This window comes from Anabrus simplex, chromosome 8 (assembly GCF_040414725.1).
Source record: "Anabrus simplex isolate iqAnaSimp1 chromosome 8, ASM4041472v1, whole genome shotgun sequence".
Classification (NCBI taxonomy): Eukaryota; Metazoa; Arthropoda; class Insecta; order Orthoptera; family Tettigoniidae; genus Anabrus; species Anabrus simplex.
The window spans coordinates 113453777-113473601 of record NC_090272.1 but is presented as its reverse complement, the minus strand read 5'-3'; the positions used below and the strand labels follow the sequence as shown (position 1 = coordinate 113473601).

At 42.4% G+C, this 19825-nt stretch overlaps 1 protein-coding gene across 1 annotated transcript in view; it reads right to left on the bottom strand.

Moving 5' to 3' along the window:
• Positions 1-19534, bottom strand: part of LOC136879325 (uncharacterized) — a 73411-nt gene extending 53877 nt beyond the window's left edge. The window contains exons 1-2 of the mRNA XM_067153142.2: positions 18563-19534; positions 16461-16668 (exon numbers count right to left, since the gene is read on the bottom strand). Of these exons, the coding sequence (XP_067009243.2) occupies positions 16461-16668; positions 18563-19534 (1180 nt within the window). The remainder of the gene's footprint in view (positions 1-16460; positions 16669-18562) is intronic.
• Between the last annotated feature and the right edge of the window lie 291 nt (positions 19535-19825).

Below are 19825 nucleotides of genomic sequence, written 5' to 3'. Positions count from 1 at the left end.
CCGAAGCGCCATTTTTGTTCCTAATACAGCAACTATAGAACAGTGAAATGGCACACTATAGGGAATAGAGAGGTTGGAGAACAGCAAGAACAGCAACCTTTGCAATCTATACCACCGTCAAATGTGTCTATATTCTCCAATATTCCTCATCCATTAACGCTAATGTTGAAGGGGGCCCCATACTACTGTCAATTCGGCGAGTGACACTGTAGCCTTCCTTCGTTTCTTGGTCGAATTCCTGGACCATGCCCTGGTTTTTGGAATTTCTCATAGTCATATATTGCAGATTATCTATCCCTTAGCGAGTGGTGAGTTGTCGTATAGGATTGTTAAGGCCATTAAGGAACAGGAAACTATTCAGCAATTCCACGCGCACTTATTGACGCATTTTATTCCAGCTAGGGCGTTAAATTCGTTTGTGCAGAAATTTTACTTCAGAGTCCAGCGTAATGATGAGTCGTTGGCTGATTTCATTTTGGATATTAAACATTACGCCAGGGTCTTCGCGCTCCATTTTTCAGAAGAGCAAATCGTATCGACTATTGTTGAGGGCATAAACCCCTTGTATCGTTCTTGTTTGTGTTTCGCGGCTCATCCCCGCAATTTTTCGGAATTGGAGGCAATGGTCGTCGCCGCGGAAGGAGTTCGTCATGCGGATACCTTGCGTACGGGAAGTAGTCCTTTATCGCCCTATGTATCCGGCGCTCCCGCTTCTAGAAAGCCTGCGGACCTGAGGTGTTATGAGTGTGGATCACGCGATCATTTACGGAATCGTTGTCCCACTAGGACTCCCGGTCGTCGCCCGGTGGGCACGTCGGCTAATGCCAGTGTCCCTAATAGGAGTAGCAATTTAGCTTGTTTTAAGTGTGGGCGTCCGGGTCATTTTGCGAAGAACTGTGCTGGAACTTCAGCGTCAAGCTGACTAGGTAAGGGGGCTTCCGTCCCTCACGGTCCCCCAGTTGATGACAGCCCTCGTTGTGCTTCTGTTCAGCCTTTATGTGATACGTTTCCGCCCGAGTGTTTACGTATTTCTGCGGATTTGAAAGGTAGTGCTCCCTTCATTAAGGTTGAAATGGGGAACGAGCCCGTATCGGCCTTGCTGGACTCGGGGAGTGTAGTTTCCTTGGTCAGCGAGAAATGGTATATCGCACATAAAGCTATATGTAAGTTTTCGGACTTGTTTCCTGTCTCTGTTTCGTGTGTATCAGCCAATTCTTCTATGGTCGATATTATAGGTAGCTTCACTAGTAAAATTAGAGTGTCTAACTTTTCTTGGAAGTTCTCCTTTTATGTAGCCAAGGATTTGTCATGTCCCGTAATCCTTGGGACAAATTTCTTTTCTTACTCCGGATTGGTTCTGGACCTACAAAAGGGGGTTTGTTGGTTCAGATTTTCTCAATCGGTAAAGATTCCCCTTGGTTCATTTAATTCTGTGTCTTTTCGGTCGGTTACGCCCCCTCAAGAGGAGCTGGTATGTGATCTTAGCCATCTCCCTGAAGATCAGGCGCGGAGTGTGAGGGAGTTGTGCGACACTTTTTCGGTCGTATTTTCTGAGGAATTGGGCGTGACCAATCTTTTGGAGTATAAAATTGAACTCTCTGATTCAACTCCAGTAAGGATTCCCACTTACCGTTTGTCTCCGCCTAAGATGAAGGCGCTGAAGGAGATCATCGATAAGATGCTTGACCAGGGGATTATTCAGCCGTCTACGTCCGCTTATTCCTCGCCCATCTTCCTAGTCCCTAAACCTCATTGCGCGTTCAGGCCTGTCCTGGATTATAGGGTCCTCAATAAGAAAATTGTGTTGCAGTCCGTGCCACTCCCCGATTTCTCCTGGTTTAGGAAGGCTCGATATTTTACTATCTTGGATTTAAATCAAGCCTACTACCAGATCCCCTTGGCTCCTGAGTCGCGGCATGTGACGGCATTTGCCACAGACTGGAATTTATACGAATTTTTTCGCGTCCCTTTTGGGATATCGACGGGCGCCGCCGTTCTTACTAGGCTTTTGGATAAGCTGTTTTCGGACATTAACTACCTATATCACTATCTGGATGACCTTGTGGTCTATTCTGAAACATTCGAGGAGCACCTGTTGCACCTTAAGGAAGTGTTGATGCGCCTTCGGGAGGCAGGCCTTACCGTCAAACTTTCTAAGGTCTCCATTGCGAGGCCCCAGATGTCTTTTCTTGGGCATGTGGTTTCGCCTGACGGTGTTTCCGTGGGCCCCTCCCCAAATCGAAAGGGGATGGTAATAGGTTCATTCTTGTTTGTGTTGATGCTTTCACTCGCTTTACCTGGATGTTTCGTACCAAGCTTGCTACTGCTGACACCACGGTAAGGTGTTTGAAAAGCATTTTTTCTACGTTTGGGCCTTGTCAAGTTTTAGTTTTCGATAATGCGAGGGCTTTTACGTCCAATTGCTTTAAAAAATTCTGCTTCGGCCTTTCTATCTCTCACGTTACGACCTCTGCTTACTATCCTCAGCCGCCGTACGCGGAGAGGGTAAACCGTAATTTGCGCTCGGCGCTTATCGCCTTCCATCATGAAGATATTTGGAGGTGGGATACGACTGTTCCTTGGTTAACCTATGCTTTCAATACTGCTGTTCATGAGGCGCATAAGTCCTCCCCGTTCTCTCTCATGTTTGGTTTCATACCTAACTCACCCTTGTCAAATTTGTGGAATATAAATGATCTGTTGCCGGAGAATATCGATCCTCCCAATGTTAGGGCTACGTGGAAACGTGCTATGGCTAACCTTAAGGTCTTTAATTTAAGGAAGCAGCAACGTTACAATCAGGGGCGAAAACCTGTCAGCCTGGCCGTCGGTGATAAGGTTTTTGTGAAGAATTTTGTACCTTCGAGTAAGCGCTCCCCCCGCTTTTGGGGGCCTTGTACTGTTATTAAATTTTTGACTCCTGTCACATTGATCCTGAGGGACCCCGTGGCGGAGAGGGTGTTTAGAGTCCACCTCTCTCAAGTCAAGCCTGCCTAAATTGTTGGTGCCATTTGCACCAAGTTCGCCTCGCTTCGAATTACATGTGGAGGGTTTCCTTAGTTAAGGATGATATCTTGTTGTATTTTAAAATGTTTACCATTGTTAAAGGGTATCTTTTGATTAATTGTTCTTGTATTTCCTTTTACCTCACGCCCCTTCCGGCCTTTCTCTCCCTCCCTTCCTTTGTTTCCCGGCTTACCTCCGCGCTGCTGCCGGGTCCTTATGCGGCCTGGCGTTGTCGACCTACCCCCGGTCCTTCCTTGAAAAGTGCAAAGAGACAGATTTCTGTTGGCTCTGTTATGTTTCCAGTCATTTGGTGCATCCTGTTGCCGAGCTCTCAGAGAGGGCCCCTCGGTGGAGTTGTTGGTACGTCTTGCCCTGGCTGTGTCCTGTTTTTCGGCTCCTCATGGACCATGTTACGCCTTCGGAGCCCCTATCTTCCTGCCTATCTGTTCTTATGGCGCAGAACTCTTTCTGGTTGCTCACCTGCTGCGACCTAGCTTTTTCAAGGACCGAGTGGGAAATTCGTCGGTGTAACTTATTCGCCAAGTTCCTGTGCCGCTTATGAACTTTTGGTGTGGCTCAAATTCCTTCTTTCGAGTCCACTTGTTATTCTACAAAAGTCTGCTCCTAGTAACAGGAGATTTTTAAGGCACAGAACCTCTTTATGTGCATTTCTATTCAAATTTGAATTTGAAGTTTTGAAGTGATTTTGGCAATGTGTGCTCCTTGAACTAGGAGAATTTTCCAACCGCATGAAACTCCTTTTAGAAGAACTGCATTTATATTTTATCTTTAAGGTCTACTTTCATCTTTTCCGGCGTCGGCTTTAAGGCGGGGAGGATCTGAACCGTGTAAACTGTGATCCCCCCCCCCAGACTATCTTTCTTCAGTGTTTTTACATTGTATGTGCTTGCAAGCTGTACTATGTATTGTGTAATTTGATGTATTTACATGTATTTTATTTCCCATCCTTGCCCCTCTTATGGAATAAATGTATTTCTGCCCGTTCCGCATGTCTTCAGGGAAATGTAGAAGTTTTCTCGCCCTGAAGAGTCCTCCCTCCCTTCCGAGCTCTCTCTCTCTTGCTTCGCGCCCCTCTCCAACTACCCTCTCTTCTAGAGGGGAGTTTCGGTCCACGTGACCGCTGCTCGGCTCGCGGTTGTTGTCCTCGGCCGGCCGGTGATTCTGCTGTTGGCACTGAGTGCAGTCTGTTATCTCCCGGGCTTGCTTTCTAGCCCGTCGAACCCGGCACGCTAGCGCGGAGGTAAGAAAGAGAGAGGGATCTTGATATTGTACTGTCCCCTTAAGATGTCGAAATTTGGGAAGGTGCCTGAGGTAAATACTAGATTTGTCACTGTGTAATGGTAGGGACTTTGTGCTTTGGATTTAATCCCTTTTTTAAGTTGATGTGTTTGATTCAATTTAAAGAAAGTACTTCCATGGTCGAAACATTCCATAGTGGGGTTAAGTAGGTGTTGCTTTTCTACGTTATTGTAATCCACTACGGATTTTCTATGTGCCTTCGGGCGTTGCGTTGGTTAAGAATTAGGAAGGCCATGCTTAATTTATTCTCAACCTTATTGTAATAACTGAAGGTCTTTCATATTATGTTCGGGAAGTTGCAAAGCGAAACCCTTCACGTATGCATGTGAACTTGTACCTGGTAGAGAGGGCTGGCTCCCTCGTTAGTGTTTGGTAATAGTTCTGAATGCATATACGGGTATTATCCTCTTAATTGTAAATTGTTGTTATTTGATGTTTTTAAAGCAGTTAAAGTTTCCGAACTTGTAATTAAAGAAGCTTGGCGAGATATCGTTGTTAATTGATGTTGGTATCTTTCGCTTAATACGACCTTTATCCAGCCCCTTCGGGCCGCCGCTTTTCCTAGCCCGTACCTGCCGTACCAATGACGATAATTGTAGTGGTAATAATAATCTGACAGTATACGTTTACATAATCGCCAATATTGATTTTAAGCAGTTCAGCTCCGCGGTGTAAGGGGCAACACGTGCGCCTGTCATCCGGCGGTCACGGGTTCGGTTCTCGCCCGGGTTAGATTTCTAAAGTTGTAAATGATTAATACCCCTGGCCTGGGGTTTAAAACAGAAAAAGAAAAAGAAGCGAGTGCTTAGAGTCTGATTTTACAACAAATATTTTACCAGACATTGTACGTCATAATAGGCGCCTCCGCAGTCTAGGGAGGCCCCGGAATCGATTCCGGCCAGGTCAGAGATTTTTACCTGTATCTCAGATTTCGTGATCACGTTGAGGTAGAGACCGGGTCTAGAAAGCCAAGAATAACGGTCGAGAGGATTCGTCGTGCTGAACACACGTCACCTCGTAATCCACTAGCCTTCGAGCTTGGCAGAGGTCACTTGGTAGGCCAAGGCCTACCAGGGCTGTCGCGAAAAGGGACTTTTGTGTATACTACTACTACTAATAATAATAATAATAATAATAATAATAATAATAATGAAACAAGATTTAACACGGTCCTTGAGTTATAATGATAACCTACAACCTGTTTTCCAGTAAGTGACCGGGTCAGGTGTGGAATGAATGAAGCCCCCATCCTGCGGCGAGGATAGGACTTGTACCGGTTGCCGAGGCCTGTCGTACTCCCCTGGGGCAATGATGAATGATTGCCAGATAAAATGAAATGATGTTGTAGAGTGTTGCTAGAATGCAAGATAACAGGGAAAACCGGAGTTCCCGAAGAAAAACAAATCTCTCGTGTAGTGATCGGGATTTGAACCACGGAATCCAGCGGTAAGAGGCCAATGCGCTGCCACCTGAGCCACTGAGGCTTTTATTGGTGTAATCTATGTTCGAATTATATTAGGGTATTTACCCATGTTAGATTTGTTTTCACCGTTCATGTGTAATTCATAATGATTTACCATCGATATCTGTTTATCAATTTCCTGATCACGACAAATAAAGACGTGAAATTAAATGTCCGTGGTCTGCTATGCCGATAATTTCTGACTTGACACGTTTAATTGTATTTCAACTACACCATTACGCTCGTCGTCTTCGTTAACGATATCGTACTTCACTCTACAATACTCCTAAAAAACCCAATGGGCAAATGAACAGCAACAGTATGATATTTCATGTTATTTTCCGCGCATCGACACGCTAGCGGCCCCGCAATGAGAGTCAAATTCGCTTGGAGTCGCGAGGCTTCATGCGAAGCGAGCGTGCGGCCCCGCAATTCGCATTAGGTTAACTTGGAGTCGAGAGGCTTCATGCGAACCGAGACCGGTGTTCGGAGTCGATGGAGTCGACGTTCTCGATTCCAGGCTTCAGTCGCGCCCATCCCTAGTATCAGCGTCGTACTGAGTTTGAACGAGGCTATGTAATTGGGTTACGAGAAGGTGGATGTTCTTTCTGCGATATTGCAGAAAGACTTGGCAGAGATGTACCCGCAGTGTAACGCTGTGGGCAACAATAGTCACGGGAAGGCACTGTCTCAAGAAAAGCGGGGTCCGCCTGACACGGGCCACAAAGGGGATGGAATACCGCCGCATTCGCCGCATGGCTCTGGTGGATCGTACTGTACCTGCAGCAGCCATTATATCTTCAACTGGCACCAGAGTGACATAGCGAACTATTACAAATCGATTACTTGAGGGACAGCGCCGAGCCAGATATCCTGTAGCGTTCATGCCACTACATCCGAATCACTGACATCTGCGACTTCAGTTGTGTCAAGCTAAAGCTCATTGAGGGGGGAGTGGAGATTTGTTGTGTTCTCAGATCAGAGCCGTTTCTATCTTGGTGCTAGTGGTGGCCGTGGATTGGTAAGGAGGAGGCAAGCTGAGCACCAGGAACCTACCTGTCTGTGACGTCGATACACGCGAACCACACCAGTATTTATGGTCTGGGGAGCGATTTTCTTTGACAGCAGGATCACTCTCCTCGTTAGTCCAATAACACTGGCAGCGGATTTGTACGTCAGACTGGTGAATGAACCGGTAGTGCTGCTATTCATTCGCAATATTCAAGACGGTGTTTCCTAACAGGATAACGCTAGTTCTCTTACCGCTGCTATCACCCAACATGCCTCGCGGTGAACCTGCTTTTTGCATGCCTCGAGGCCGATGACCTCGTTGTTAGGCCCCTTTAAACAACAAGCATCATTACATGCCTCGTGATGAACTTCTAGTATCTCCGGAGGTCCGGCCAGAGTAGGATTGTTGTAATTTCTTCTTCCGGAAAATTCTCAGAGTCACCAGGCTAGAAGAAGATGATGTCACATTAGATTATGCCAACCGGAAGCTCTCAAGGCTGACTCACTCATCCCTCCCAGGAATTACAGAAAGGGCTTCCAGAGGAATGGTCACATGAACAAGTATCAATACGTTCACAGTTTACGCCGTGCTGCCTTCTACAACCGCTCATTCGCAATATGTGTTTGTGAGATCATGGAATTCCCTTCCTACCAACATTAAGATGTGACTTCCCTTAAGAAATTTAAGGTAGATCACTGAAGGTACTTGTTTTATTCATCGAAGTCAGTAATAAGAAAATCTTGGACCAGATCAATCTATGAATATCCTTGTAAGGACTATACTGAGACAAAGGCTATTTCTGACTTTGATCACATAATGAGAAGTACTTGCCTGGAAAATCATGTTTGCATAGAGGGTTGCAAACGAGGAACTAAAAGGCCAAAATGCCGCTGGTCAGATTGTGGCATGACTATCAAGGGGATGTGGACGCATGTGCTAAAGGATGACCAAAAGCCGTAGAATACTCGACTGAACAGATACCGAGAGAAAGAAATTTACGAAGATAATTGGAAGTTTGCGAAGAATTTAATAATCGCTATTATGACCGTTATTGTTCCTCCTAGGCTAAAAACATATCATATGTAAAAGTCTGAAATAATATTTTGCATTTCTCTTTTGAGTGCAGTTGTCAGTACAGCTAATATAAACGGAGGTACTTGACACTTTTTGTTCCGGCCCCCCTTAGTAATGCTCAGCCGCTGTATGGTAACCAAATAACATCGTTACGAGCTCGTGCGATTGCCAGTCCTCTGAAAGTGCCCCACCGAACTTTTAGAGAAGGGATGAGTGAGTCAAGCTGTGGAACTTCCGGCCGGCCTAAAGGCATAAGACGGCCCCTGCTTCTATTTTGCTTTTCGTCTGGTGTCTTCGTGGATTTTTGGAAGAAGAAACTATTCTGGCCGCACCCCGAAGATAATAGAACATCACCAGGTATATGAAAGCAGACTCGCCGCGAATATTGGAGTACTGTAGTGTTGAGTAGTAGTTAAGTTACCGGGCGAGTTGGCCGTGCGGTTAGGAGTGCCCAGCTGTGAGCTCGCATCCGGGAGATGGTGGGTTCGAACCCCACTGTCGGCAGCCCTGAAGATGGTTTTCGGTGGTTTCCCATTTTCATATCAGGCAAATGCTGGGGATGTACCTTAGTTAAGGCCACGGCCGCTTCCTTCCCATTCCTAGGCCTTTCCTATCCCATCCTCGCCATAAGACCTATCTGTGTCGGTGCGACGTAAAACAACTAGCAAAAAAAGGTAGTTAAGTTGGTGTTGTGCTGAGTAATTGAGTATGTGTGGAGCAGTCATGGGAATTTACTGGGAAATTATCGGTCTTGTCTGGAGTCGAGTCAAGTGAACAGCAGTCGTGCGTTGTGTTAACCAACGGGCATACCTTCGAACTTGACTGCATGAAGCTGCTGTGCGAAGTGAGAGTAGTGCATACGAAGTGAAGCGAAGGGAAAGGTGACACCTGTCAGTCAAGATTATGGGATATCGCCGTTTCAGGTAAAGACTGCCAGCTGAAGATACAGTTGTAAATAGCAACTAATTAGTGAAATGTTCTCCTTCATTTTCCAGTAAAATTGCGTTTGTGTGTGTATTGATTGGGTCATCCTAAATTAAATTAGTACAATAAAACAGCCAGTGTTTTATTTATAACAGTGTCGTACAGCTTAATACACAACCTGGCTATTACCGAATTTAAATACTGAATTTCGAGAAATCCTGTTGTCATTTTCCCTTGAGTATCTAACTAGCTAACTAACCAATATTTAAATTGAACTCGACTTAATCACGATTTTTGTGCCTAATTCAAGATAAACATTGATTACTGTTTGGGTAATCTGTTCCATAGACTAGTTTGATGCAGCTCTCCATGCCAACCTGCCATGTACTAACTTTTTCATTCCTACGTAACTACTGCATCCTACATATACTCGAATATGTTTGTCATATTCATACTCTGCCGTTTTTACTGCCTACTCTTCCCTCAAAAATTACCTGAACCAGTCCTGGGTGTCTTAAGATGCGTCCTATCATTTTGTCCCTTTTGTAAAATTTCGCCAAGTCGTTCTCTTTTCACTAATCCGATTCAGTATCTCATAATTTGTCATTCGATCTACCCATCTTAGCTTCCGCATTCTTCTGTAACACCACATTTCAAAAGCTTCTCTTTCTTTCTGAGCTAGTTTCACTTCCATACAATGCCACGCTCCAGACGAACGTCTTCAAAAACGTCGTTCTAATTCCTACATAAATGTTCGAAGTGAGCAAATTTATTTTCTTAACAAAGGGCTTCCTCGCTTGTGCTAGTCTGCATTTTATGTCCTTACTTCTGCCATCATAAATCATGTGATAAAATTTTGAAAACTCGTGCGTAAAATGAACCCTTTTAACATCACCGGAAATATTTAAGTATAAGACGTTAGCAGAGCACTTAAAATACACGAATGCGAGAAAGTTCACTCTGCATAAGTTGCATACATAATTTTATCTATTGTCTGTTGGGTCATCAGCCCAGATGGTGGTTGGATCCTCAGATAGCACCAAAAAAGGCTATGCAGAGCAAAAATGAGGCGTACTAGGCAAGATTAGAAGTGAGGTAGTTTGCCATTGCTTTCCTCACTGGGCCAGAATGTGCCACTGCAGCACGATTGACCCTATGAGCAACACCTTTCATAACACTCAGACGCACTAGTTGTGCTCCAAATATCATTACTCAGCACCACACATACCCCAGCAGCTTCCAAATTGTCCCAGCCATGGATGAGACTGGGACTTCAGTGGAAGCTACACTATGCTCCAGCCTGTGCCAAGAGACGGATTCAAAAGTACTGCATCCATCAAGAAATGGTAACAGGCGGTTTTATCTATTACCACAACAAAAATATCAGTATAATGGAAATGCATATCTATACTAATTGTACCGGGCGGTACACCTCCACGCCGCTAGTTCAAATATTGCGCCAATTTAAACTCCTCTACAGGAGAAGTTTGGAAACTTGAAAACTGAACTAATTCTACTATTTCTTAAAAGATGTCACTACGGTAAATGGTGTAATTTTGAAATTTTCTGAACTGTGTCTACTCCGACGTGTTTTTGTGTACTATCTAGCAAGAAGTGTGGACGTCCTCTTCTAGATGTCACTGCCTAAGAACTATAATTATGCAGCCTAGTGCGAAGTGAAGGAACTGTTTTTTGAAGAAATTTGGTATTCATAAGTTTGTTCTTTGTTAAATTTCTTTCATTCATTTTTTGGGTTGGCAGTATAACCCTTCTCTTTCCGCCAGTTTTGAATTTAACCAATCAGTAATTTCTGTAATTAATTTTCCTCCAATCATAGCTTTCTTCCTCAGGTTTCCATGTGTAATTCCTAGTCTACCAATAAAGTTGAAGGGGTGTGTCTATTCATTCTTGAAAGGTCTCGAATTTTCCACGAGGGTATAAAAACTGCTAATTTTCTTGTCTCCGGGCCACTTCAGTAACATCTCTCTTAGTGTGTGCATATATAGCAGGGGGCGGGAAGCGCCTCTTTCTTCAAGCAGCAGTTCATCTACAAGGTAATGGCCTGTTAACATTTCATTTCGTGCTAACTCAGCAGTTTAACTCTCGGGGAGGGTTCGAAACCTTTAGTATGTAACCTACCTTTTTAAAAATGTAAATTCTTTTCTGTCTATCTATAAATTACAAATCTGTAAAGCGGGGATAGAGAGTGCTTCACCCTCTCGAACTCTCCTTCATTTTTGAAAAAGGAGGTGACTACGTTTTCATAACCGTTCTTCTTTAATATAGTAAGTTTTCTCATACGTGTCACCTTCCTAGATTGGGATTAGCCCCTGTATTATCGGCCTAGCGCCACATAGGTTTTTGACACAAACGTTGTGTTGGAGTGCAAGTCATCGCCTCCATTCTATTTTGCACTATGGGCCAGTAACTTAACTTGATGTTTGTTTTCCTCATGTAAAGGCCCTGTTGGTTGGGTATCTAATACCCCTGTTTCTTGGTGTGCCTTAAGGGCAGGTAGTAATGAAGTTTGTTGTAGCCTTTGATAGGCTTGTAAAATTGAGAGCGGGTCTGCTCTTTCTCTCTTAACATTGTAATTAGGAGCAAGTGCTCCTCGTACTTAGGGGTTTTGTGCCCTTCAGCTATTGTGGTTGTGAGCTGAGAGCTCAGGAATTAAACTTGGGGCTCGAAGCCCAAATCTTGTAACGACTGTAATCTGTAAATTCTTAACTTGTTTTCCTGCTACTTGGTACCTGTTACACTTTTGTTATTTGTTGTCATTTGTTGATTTTGAAAAGAAAATATAACCTTTGTTAAAGTTTTAAATTAACTTTAATTCTGTAGTTGAGACCTATTCCCGCCCGCACCTTCTTTCACCTCTAACTACCACGGATAACTCCGTAACACTAATATTAGAAAGAGGAAAAGTTTGTTTGTTTGTAACGAATAGACTCGAAAACTACTGAACCGATTTTAAAAATTACTTCACCTATAGAAAGCTACATTGTCAGTGAGTAACATGGGCTGTATTTTACTTTCAAAACAATTCGAGTTGGGGGGCACGGGGGGGAGATATGAAAATAATAGGCTAATATAGCAAAAATATCGAATTTGTCGTATAAGGACGAGACAAAGCTCAATTTAATCCTCTTGACGCAAAGAACAAAGCGCGGTAAGCCCTACGGGCTCGAAAACCAAGTTTTAAGGCCCTAAAACCAACCGTTACGGAGATATTGGCCCCACACTACCCCTGCTCTAGGAATCGGATAATGTAATGAACTGCCGTAACCATGCCAACGTCAGCTCCAGGATTCTGCAGCAGGAAAATTATCTATAATAAATCACAAAAACCTAACATGTTACAGACATGATAACTGATATTTGGAATGCCCTTTAAAAATAAAAGAACACAAATATTCGTTTTCAGAAAATCCCCTTAAAGGTGGGGGGGGGGGGGAAGAAGTGAGGAAGGAGTTGAATTATTTATACGAGGAGACTTATATCTCAAAAAATGAAGATGTTACAGACTTTAAAATTGGTACTTGGAGTCTCCTTTAAAAATGAACACAATCTTTTTGGAAAATCCACTGGGGGTGAAAAGAATAAAATAGTGGATGAATTTTTAAAAGGAGTATCTTCTTCTATCGCTTTACCCACACCTCTGGGGTTGCGGGTGCGAACTGTGTCGCACATGTGGATTTGACCCTGTTTTACGGCTGGATGCACTTCCTGACGGCAACCGTATGTGTAAGGATGTAATCTATACTAATATTATAAAGAGAAAACATTTGTATATTTGTTTGTAATGGATAGACTCAAAAACTACTGAACCGATTTTAAAAATTACGTCACCTATAGAAAGCTACATTGCCAGTGAGTAGCATGGGTTGTATTTTAGTTTCAAAACAATTCTAGGGGGGAGGGGGCGACGGGGGGAGATATAAAAAATATTAAAATAATAGGCTAATGTAGGCGAAATCGAATTTGTCGTACAAGGATGAGACAAAGCTAATGTTAAGCCCCTTGACGCAAAGAACAAAACTCGGTAAACCCTTCCGGCCCGAAAACATATTTTAAGACCCTAAAACCAACCGTTATGGAGATAGTGGAACCACACTACTCCTGCTCTAGGAATAGGATAAAGAAACGAACGGCCTTAACCATGGCAACGTCAGCTCCAGGATTCTACAGCAGCTAGATTATGCATGTACGTTTGGGCATAGCTGCCAACCAAAATTGATACACATATGACTTACTATCTGGAAAAAAATAAACTGTTGTGTGAGACGCTCATAGCACTCCTTTGGGCGGGCATGGGAAGGGAGTGAAGTATAAAAATAATAGCCGCGGAGATCTCCGTAGTACAGCGACCAGCGGTTGCCGACAGGCCTCCGTTTTTACGTACTGGCTTCGGTTTCAGCATTTTGCGGAGTCTGTTACCTATAGTTTAAACTATTTTCTATCAAATCATGGATTAGTAGGATCAGTGATGTTATTAGTGCCGATAATTTGGTCCACTTTTACGATCATTGTAACCATGAAAACAACCTATATACTGTACACAATTGTCAAGATGGTGCGCCCATGACTTGAAAAAATTTCTCAACATTTATACTCAGATTCATTATATGATGTGCGGAATGAGTGACAAGCCCTGAGAATTATATTAGGAACTAATGTTTAGAGGCCTCCATGAAGAAAAGAAGAAAGAGATACACTATAATAAAATTCCAAACATGACAAATAATTTCTACGTACTTAAGTAAATACACCAGTGATATAAATATCTAATGAAGTCAGTCACACCGATATTATGAGTAACTAAAGCCAGTTTCTGATAACCTGTACGAAGAACGGGTACTTCTGCTAGTATTAAATAAAGGTAAAGTTACGTACCATATTAAAATCGTTGGGATTTCTTCATTTAAGTTGTTATAGTAAGTACTGGTGCTATGTATCCTAATCTGCATGTCTTTTGAAGCACATGGAGATGGCTTTTAGCCTATATATTGTCTATAGGGAAACGGTACAATTATAATGTATCGCATCGAACTGTTCATTTTTATTAAATACATAAGCCCTTTTGAAATAATCTGAATAGGGCTATATACAGAATGTAATGAAGTTGTTCAAATGTATTCCTTTATGTTATAGCAGTAACAAAATATCATTTAGCTCCGTCATAGCTTTCGTCCATTTTTTAAAAGCGAACAGTTGTAAATCTTTCAAAATATGAATAGAAGATAATGATTATTTACAAAAATGTTACGAAATATGAAAATTATTTTATTCTGCCTTTGCATTCTGCAAAAAATAAAACTCCGTGTTCCCATAGCGCTAGCGTTGTAATGCGTTACATTCTCGTTGTATCTTAACAAAAAATTACAACTGACTTCGTGATGTAGGTATATTGTGAAGGCTGTGATATACGTAGGCCATCCAGAAATTAAGTTTCCCTATTCCTTTTCTTATAAAGTAAACGTATTTAGCCGGGAAATAAGAGCATGCACGACAGATGTATGACGTAACAATCATATACAGACCGGGCAAGTCCCCCGGTGTCAGTAGCGCAGCAGCAGTGGCTCGTATTCTTTCTCTCGCCGCCTGCGGGGTTCCGTCTGTGATACAGTTTCTACGGAAACTGCGATGGACCATTCAAAGCAAGAGGCGTGAAATGCTCAGTGCAGTTGTTGTGCTGATCCATGTCCATGGCAATGCTCGCCCACATACGGTTCGGCGCTCAGCAACTGTTCTGCAGGAGTCTGGCTGGGAGGTATTTTATCATCCACCTTACAGTCCTGATCTTCTTGCTCCCAGTGATTTTCATCTTTTCTTGCAACTCAATAAATTCCTGTCTTCCAGTCAGCATTTTTACACGGATAAAGAGCTGAAGACGAATGTCACATGCTGGATCCATTCCCAGGTGACAGACTTCTACGACACCGGTATACAAAGGTTGATCCCACGATATGACTGATGTCTCAAAATAACTCCAACATTGCAGTACCGGGTGCCAATAAAGTTTCTAATGTTGAGAACATTTCTTACCAGACAAAGTAGGGACCCCATACCACGAATTGCCTCAATTTTGCCGGACGTTGAAGGACTAAAGGGTCCGGAAAGATTTCAATGCGGTTCTTGAAAAGCTGCCTAAAGTCAACCAACCAATCCAACCAATCAATTCTGATCTGCATTTAGGGCAGTCGCCCAGGTGGCAGATTCCCTATCTGTTGCTTTCCTAGCCTTTTCCTGAATTAATTCAAAGAAATTGGAAATTTATTGAACGTCTCCCTTGGTAAGTTATTCCAATCCCTAACTCCCCTTCCTATAAATGAATATTTGCCCCAGTTTGTCCTCTTGAATTCCAACTTTATCTTCATATTGTGATCTTTCCTAGTTTTATAAACGCCATTCAAACTTATTCGTCTACTAATGTCATTCCACGCCATCTCTTCGCTGACAGCTCGGAACATACCGGTACCACTTAGTCGAGCAGCTCTTCTTCTTTCTCTCAGTTCTTCCCAACCCAAACTTTGCAACATTTTTGTAACGCTACTCTTTTGTCGGAAATCACCCAGAACAAATCGAGCTGCTTTTCTTTGGATTTTTTCCAGAGGTAATCCTGGTGAGGGTCCCATACACTGGAACCATACTCTAGTTGGGGTCTTACCAGAGACTTATATGCACTCTCCTTTACATCCTTACTACAACCCCTAAACACCCTCATAACCATGTGCAGAGATCTGTACCCTTTATTTACAATCCCATTTATATGATTACCCCAATGAAGATCTTTCCTTATATTAACACCTAGATACTTACAATGATCCCCAAAAGGAACTTTCACCCCATCAACGCAGTAATTAAAACTGAGAGGACTTTTCCTATTTGTGAAACTCACAAACTAACTCTTAACCCAGTTTATCAACATACCATTGCCTGCTGTCCATTTCATAACATTTTCGAGGTCACGTTGCAGTTGCTCACAATCTTGTAACTTATTTATCACTCTATAGAGAATAACATCATCCGCAAAAAGCCTTACCTCCGATTCCACTCCTTTACTCATATGTTTCTTTACTCGTGTTCCTTTTTATTCAAATTCTAACCAAATTAACTTATTTACATAGTTATTTATGTAATGTGTTTCTTGGTTCAGTAAAGTCAGGCGTTTTTTGAATTCTTTAAATGTCCACCCGAATGTAGTTACAAGGGCTTAAGTGAGACTCTGCATTGACTTACATTAGCGCTCGTAGGGGTGCTTAAGTGAAACATTGCATTGACTCACATTAGCGCTAGTAGTGGTAGAAAAGGCAAACTGCTAATCTAATCGACCGGATAACGACGAATAAGGAAACGGTTGCAATTTTTGACATAAATAAAGAATATATTCTCATATATTTTATTTACCAAAAATTCTTAGCTCATATAACATTTAGTTGCTGGCCTAAAGGGCTAGAACTGTGGATTTTTTAATTATGGAAACTTAATTTATGAATGGCCCTCGTAATACAGGAGTCCAGAAAACATGCTGTAAAATAAACTGTATTTCATAGTATGCTGAAAAAGCTTAATTTTCAAAAGCAAAACTGTTCAGAAGAACCTAATTTTGCTGTAGTAGTAGATAAGATAGTTTTACTTATGCTGATGATGCAGTTACGTTACCTGCCATCGCAGAAACACCCCGGTAGTTCAGTCTTGTCTCCTCTTCGCTGTATGCCATAGCACCGTTGGCTGCAGTGAGACTATCACCCAGAGCTCCAATGACTTTTACGTCTCCAGGTCGCAACCTGTGAACGCTGGTTGGTGGTGAGGATGACTTGTTCTGTCTGCATGGGAACTTCACAAGAGTTGGGATCTCGTCCTGAGTTCTCTGGATACAACAAATGAGTTCCATGTTAATCATTAGTATGGATAAGCAATATATGACATTTCTTATTTTATGGAAGGATTTTTATGATTTGTGGTGTGTAAAATTCAATGTCGAAAGAAAAGAAATTTTCATATTTCGTAGAATTTACAATTGTTCGCTTTAAAAAAATGATCAAGGCTATGTTGTGACCACGACCGCGGATCTTTTGAGTGTAGAATTCGTCACGTGTTGGTGGGTGTTAGAAAGAAGCGATTGCACCGTATTTCGAATTAGAGAGATTTTTTTAAAAATTTTAATTTGCCTTGGCTCTGCTTCTGTAGCTTCTTCTGTTGGTCAGTGGTAGAGTGTGGGCCTCCGGATCCCAAAATTACTGGTTCAAGCGCGGTAGATAGTAGTCGGATAATTGAAGTGTGGAAAGAAGTCTATTCGAGACTCCATGTCGTACGATGTCTGCATGTAAAATGTCATTTGTGACACATTTGGTGTTTACCCGAAGAAATTAATTAAATCTCTGCCATTGATAGTCCAAACAGAGATGAGTGGGAAGGAAGCGGCTGTGGCCAAAGTTGCAGCCCCAACATTAACCTGGCGTGAAAATGGGAAGACAAGGAAAACTATCTTCACGGCTGTCGACAATGGGGTTCGAACCTATTATCTCCCGAATGCAAGCTGATAGCTACGTTATCCATACCGTTCAGCCACTTGATCAGTTCCGAGAAAACTGAATTCGAATACTTCGAGACTGCTTCACAAGGCTAGCACACGACACACACTCACACAACGAACGCTCAGCGCAAAGACCAAGATTTCCACTTCACACGCTCATGATCCATGTATCGAATCTCACCTACGTAGTTCATTTGTTTGTTACTGTCTTTCACAGGCCCGGTCTTACAACGTTATCTACTGTATTTTAAATTACAGATAACAAATATGTCCGTGGACATAATAAGATTTGAAGCGAATCCTTTTATACTAGAAAAACGCACGGTTTAACACTGTCTGATTTTTTTTTTGCTAGTTGCTTTACGTCACACCGACATAGATAGGTCTTATGGCGACGATGGGACAGGAAAGGTCTAGGAGTGGGAAGGAAGCGGCCGTGGCCTTAGTTAAGGTACAGCCCCAGCATTTGCCTGGTGCGAAAATGGGAAACCACAGAAAACCATTTTCAGGGCTGCCGACAGTGGGGTTCGAACCTACTATCTCCCGAATACTGGATACTGGGCGCACTTAAGCGACTGCAGCTATCGAGCTCGGTACTATCTGATTTAGCACCATGAAAGAACACATGAATAACTACACGAAACAGCATCAAACTCAATTTTGTCCATTGATGGACATAATACAATTTGCAATAATAATAATAATGTTATTTGCTTTACGTCCCACTAACTACTTTTTAAGGTCTTCGGAGACGCCGAGGTGCCGGAATTTAGTCCCGCAGGAGTTCTTTAACGTGCCAGTAAATCTACCGACAAGGGGCTGTCGTATTTGAGCACCTTCAAATACCACCGGACTGAGCTAGGATCGAACCTGCCAAGGTGGGGTTAGTAGGCCAGCGCCTTAACCGTCTGAGCCGCTCAGCCCAGCATACAATTTGCAACCATACCCTTCAAGTAGTCGGGTGATTGCTATTTACGATATAGCCTGATCACTAGGAGTGAGGTCAACATCACTCTAACGCGTATTTAGGTTTAGCCGCGGCTGTCGCTCAGCATAAAAGAGTTGAAGTTTAATCGTAAAGTTGAAACTAACAGTGCTAAGAATTTACCTTGGTAATGAACGGGAGCCCTCTGGAATGTTGTAAAACATTATACCTCGGAGCAGAGTGGGAAAATTAGGAGCCATTTGGTATGCAGCCATTTATTCAGTACAGTTTTGTATCACTTACCTGAAGACCAGGGTAAAACCCAAACCGTATCGGCAGCAACCACAGCTGCCTGGGAACTTCAAGGAACGCATCAGCTACCTGCTGCATTGCCTCTAACACTTTCTGCAGCCTGCCGGTGTTAGATGAATGATGTGACGTGTCCGCGGATGTCGGTGGAAGTCCATGGAAGTCGTTGATCGAATCGGTTTTATCACTTGTTCCCTCTGCTGTCCCTTTTAGAAAGCCTTTAGTGCCAGTCCTTGATTCATTCAGGGATAACGATGCAGAAGAAGCTACACTTGAAGTATTAGCAATTTCTTTTTCTTCTTCGACATTACTTACTACTGTCGTATTTTGTCTAAAGTTACTGCTATCAGTCCTGTTATTATTAATATTTTTATTACTATGACTGTTTTCTTTACTGCCATTGGCATCGACACGTCGTTTAGTTTGCTGATGGCTGGAAACCTGATGTTCAGACCGTTTAATCCGTCTGTTTTTTCTCTGGTCATACTGAAATTTAACCGGTTTGTTGTCGTTTAGGATTTGATCTTTGTTGATATTAAAATGAACATTTTGAGGGTTTTCAGATGTAAATGACGACTTTGACCTATCATATGTGTGTTGTAGGATTTCGAGTAAATGCTGATAGTCTCTGAATTTAATTGGTACGTTAGAGAATGGTTTCATGCGGACTACACCGTCTACTATTTGAGCATTATCCAAAATGTCCTTTGGATTTGATAGATAACTGAGTTTATAATGTAATATGTTAGTCCAGGGAATATCTTGTTTACTTCCTGATGAATAGTTTTCTTGATAATCACTAGACAACTCTCTACTTCTGACGGACATAGGTCCCAAATCTGTAATATTAAAACTAGAACTCGGTGAGGTAACGATGGATCCAGTCAGGCTGGGTGACACAGAACTCAGCAGCAGATTCAGTACGATGTTCACACCATGATACCACGTACATGATGGAACTGTCATGCTTCCTAGAAGAAGAGATTTAGGCAATTCTTATTCTTATCTTACACCAAAATCAACTTAATACCTAGCTGTCCAAAACACAAATGTCAACACATCTTTTTTTTAATTTCCTAAAGTATTGCGTACCCTTGAATGTAATATATATAATGCTACAAGAATCACTCACTTTAAGGCAATAACTAATAACAAAATAGGTTATTATTATTATTATTATTATTATTATTATTATTATTATTATTATTATTATTATTATTATTATTATTAATGCACTCCTGTTTGAAAAACACTTAA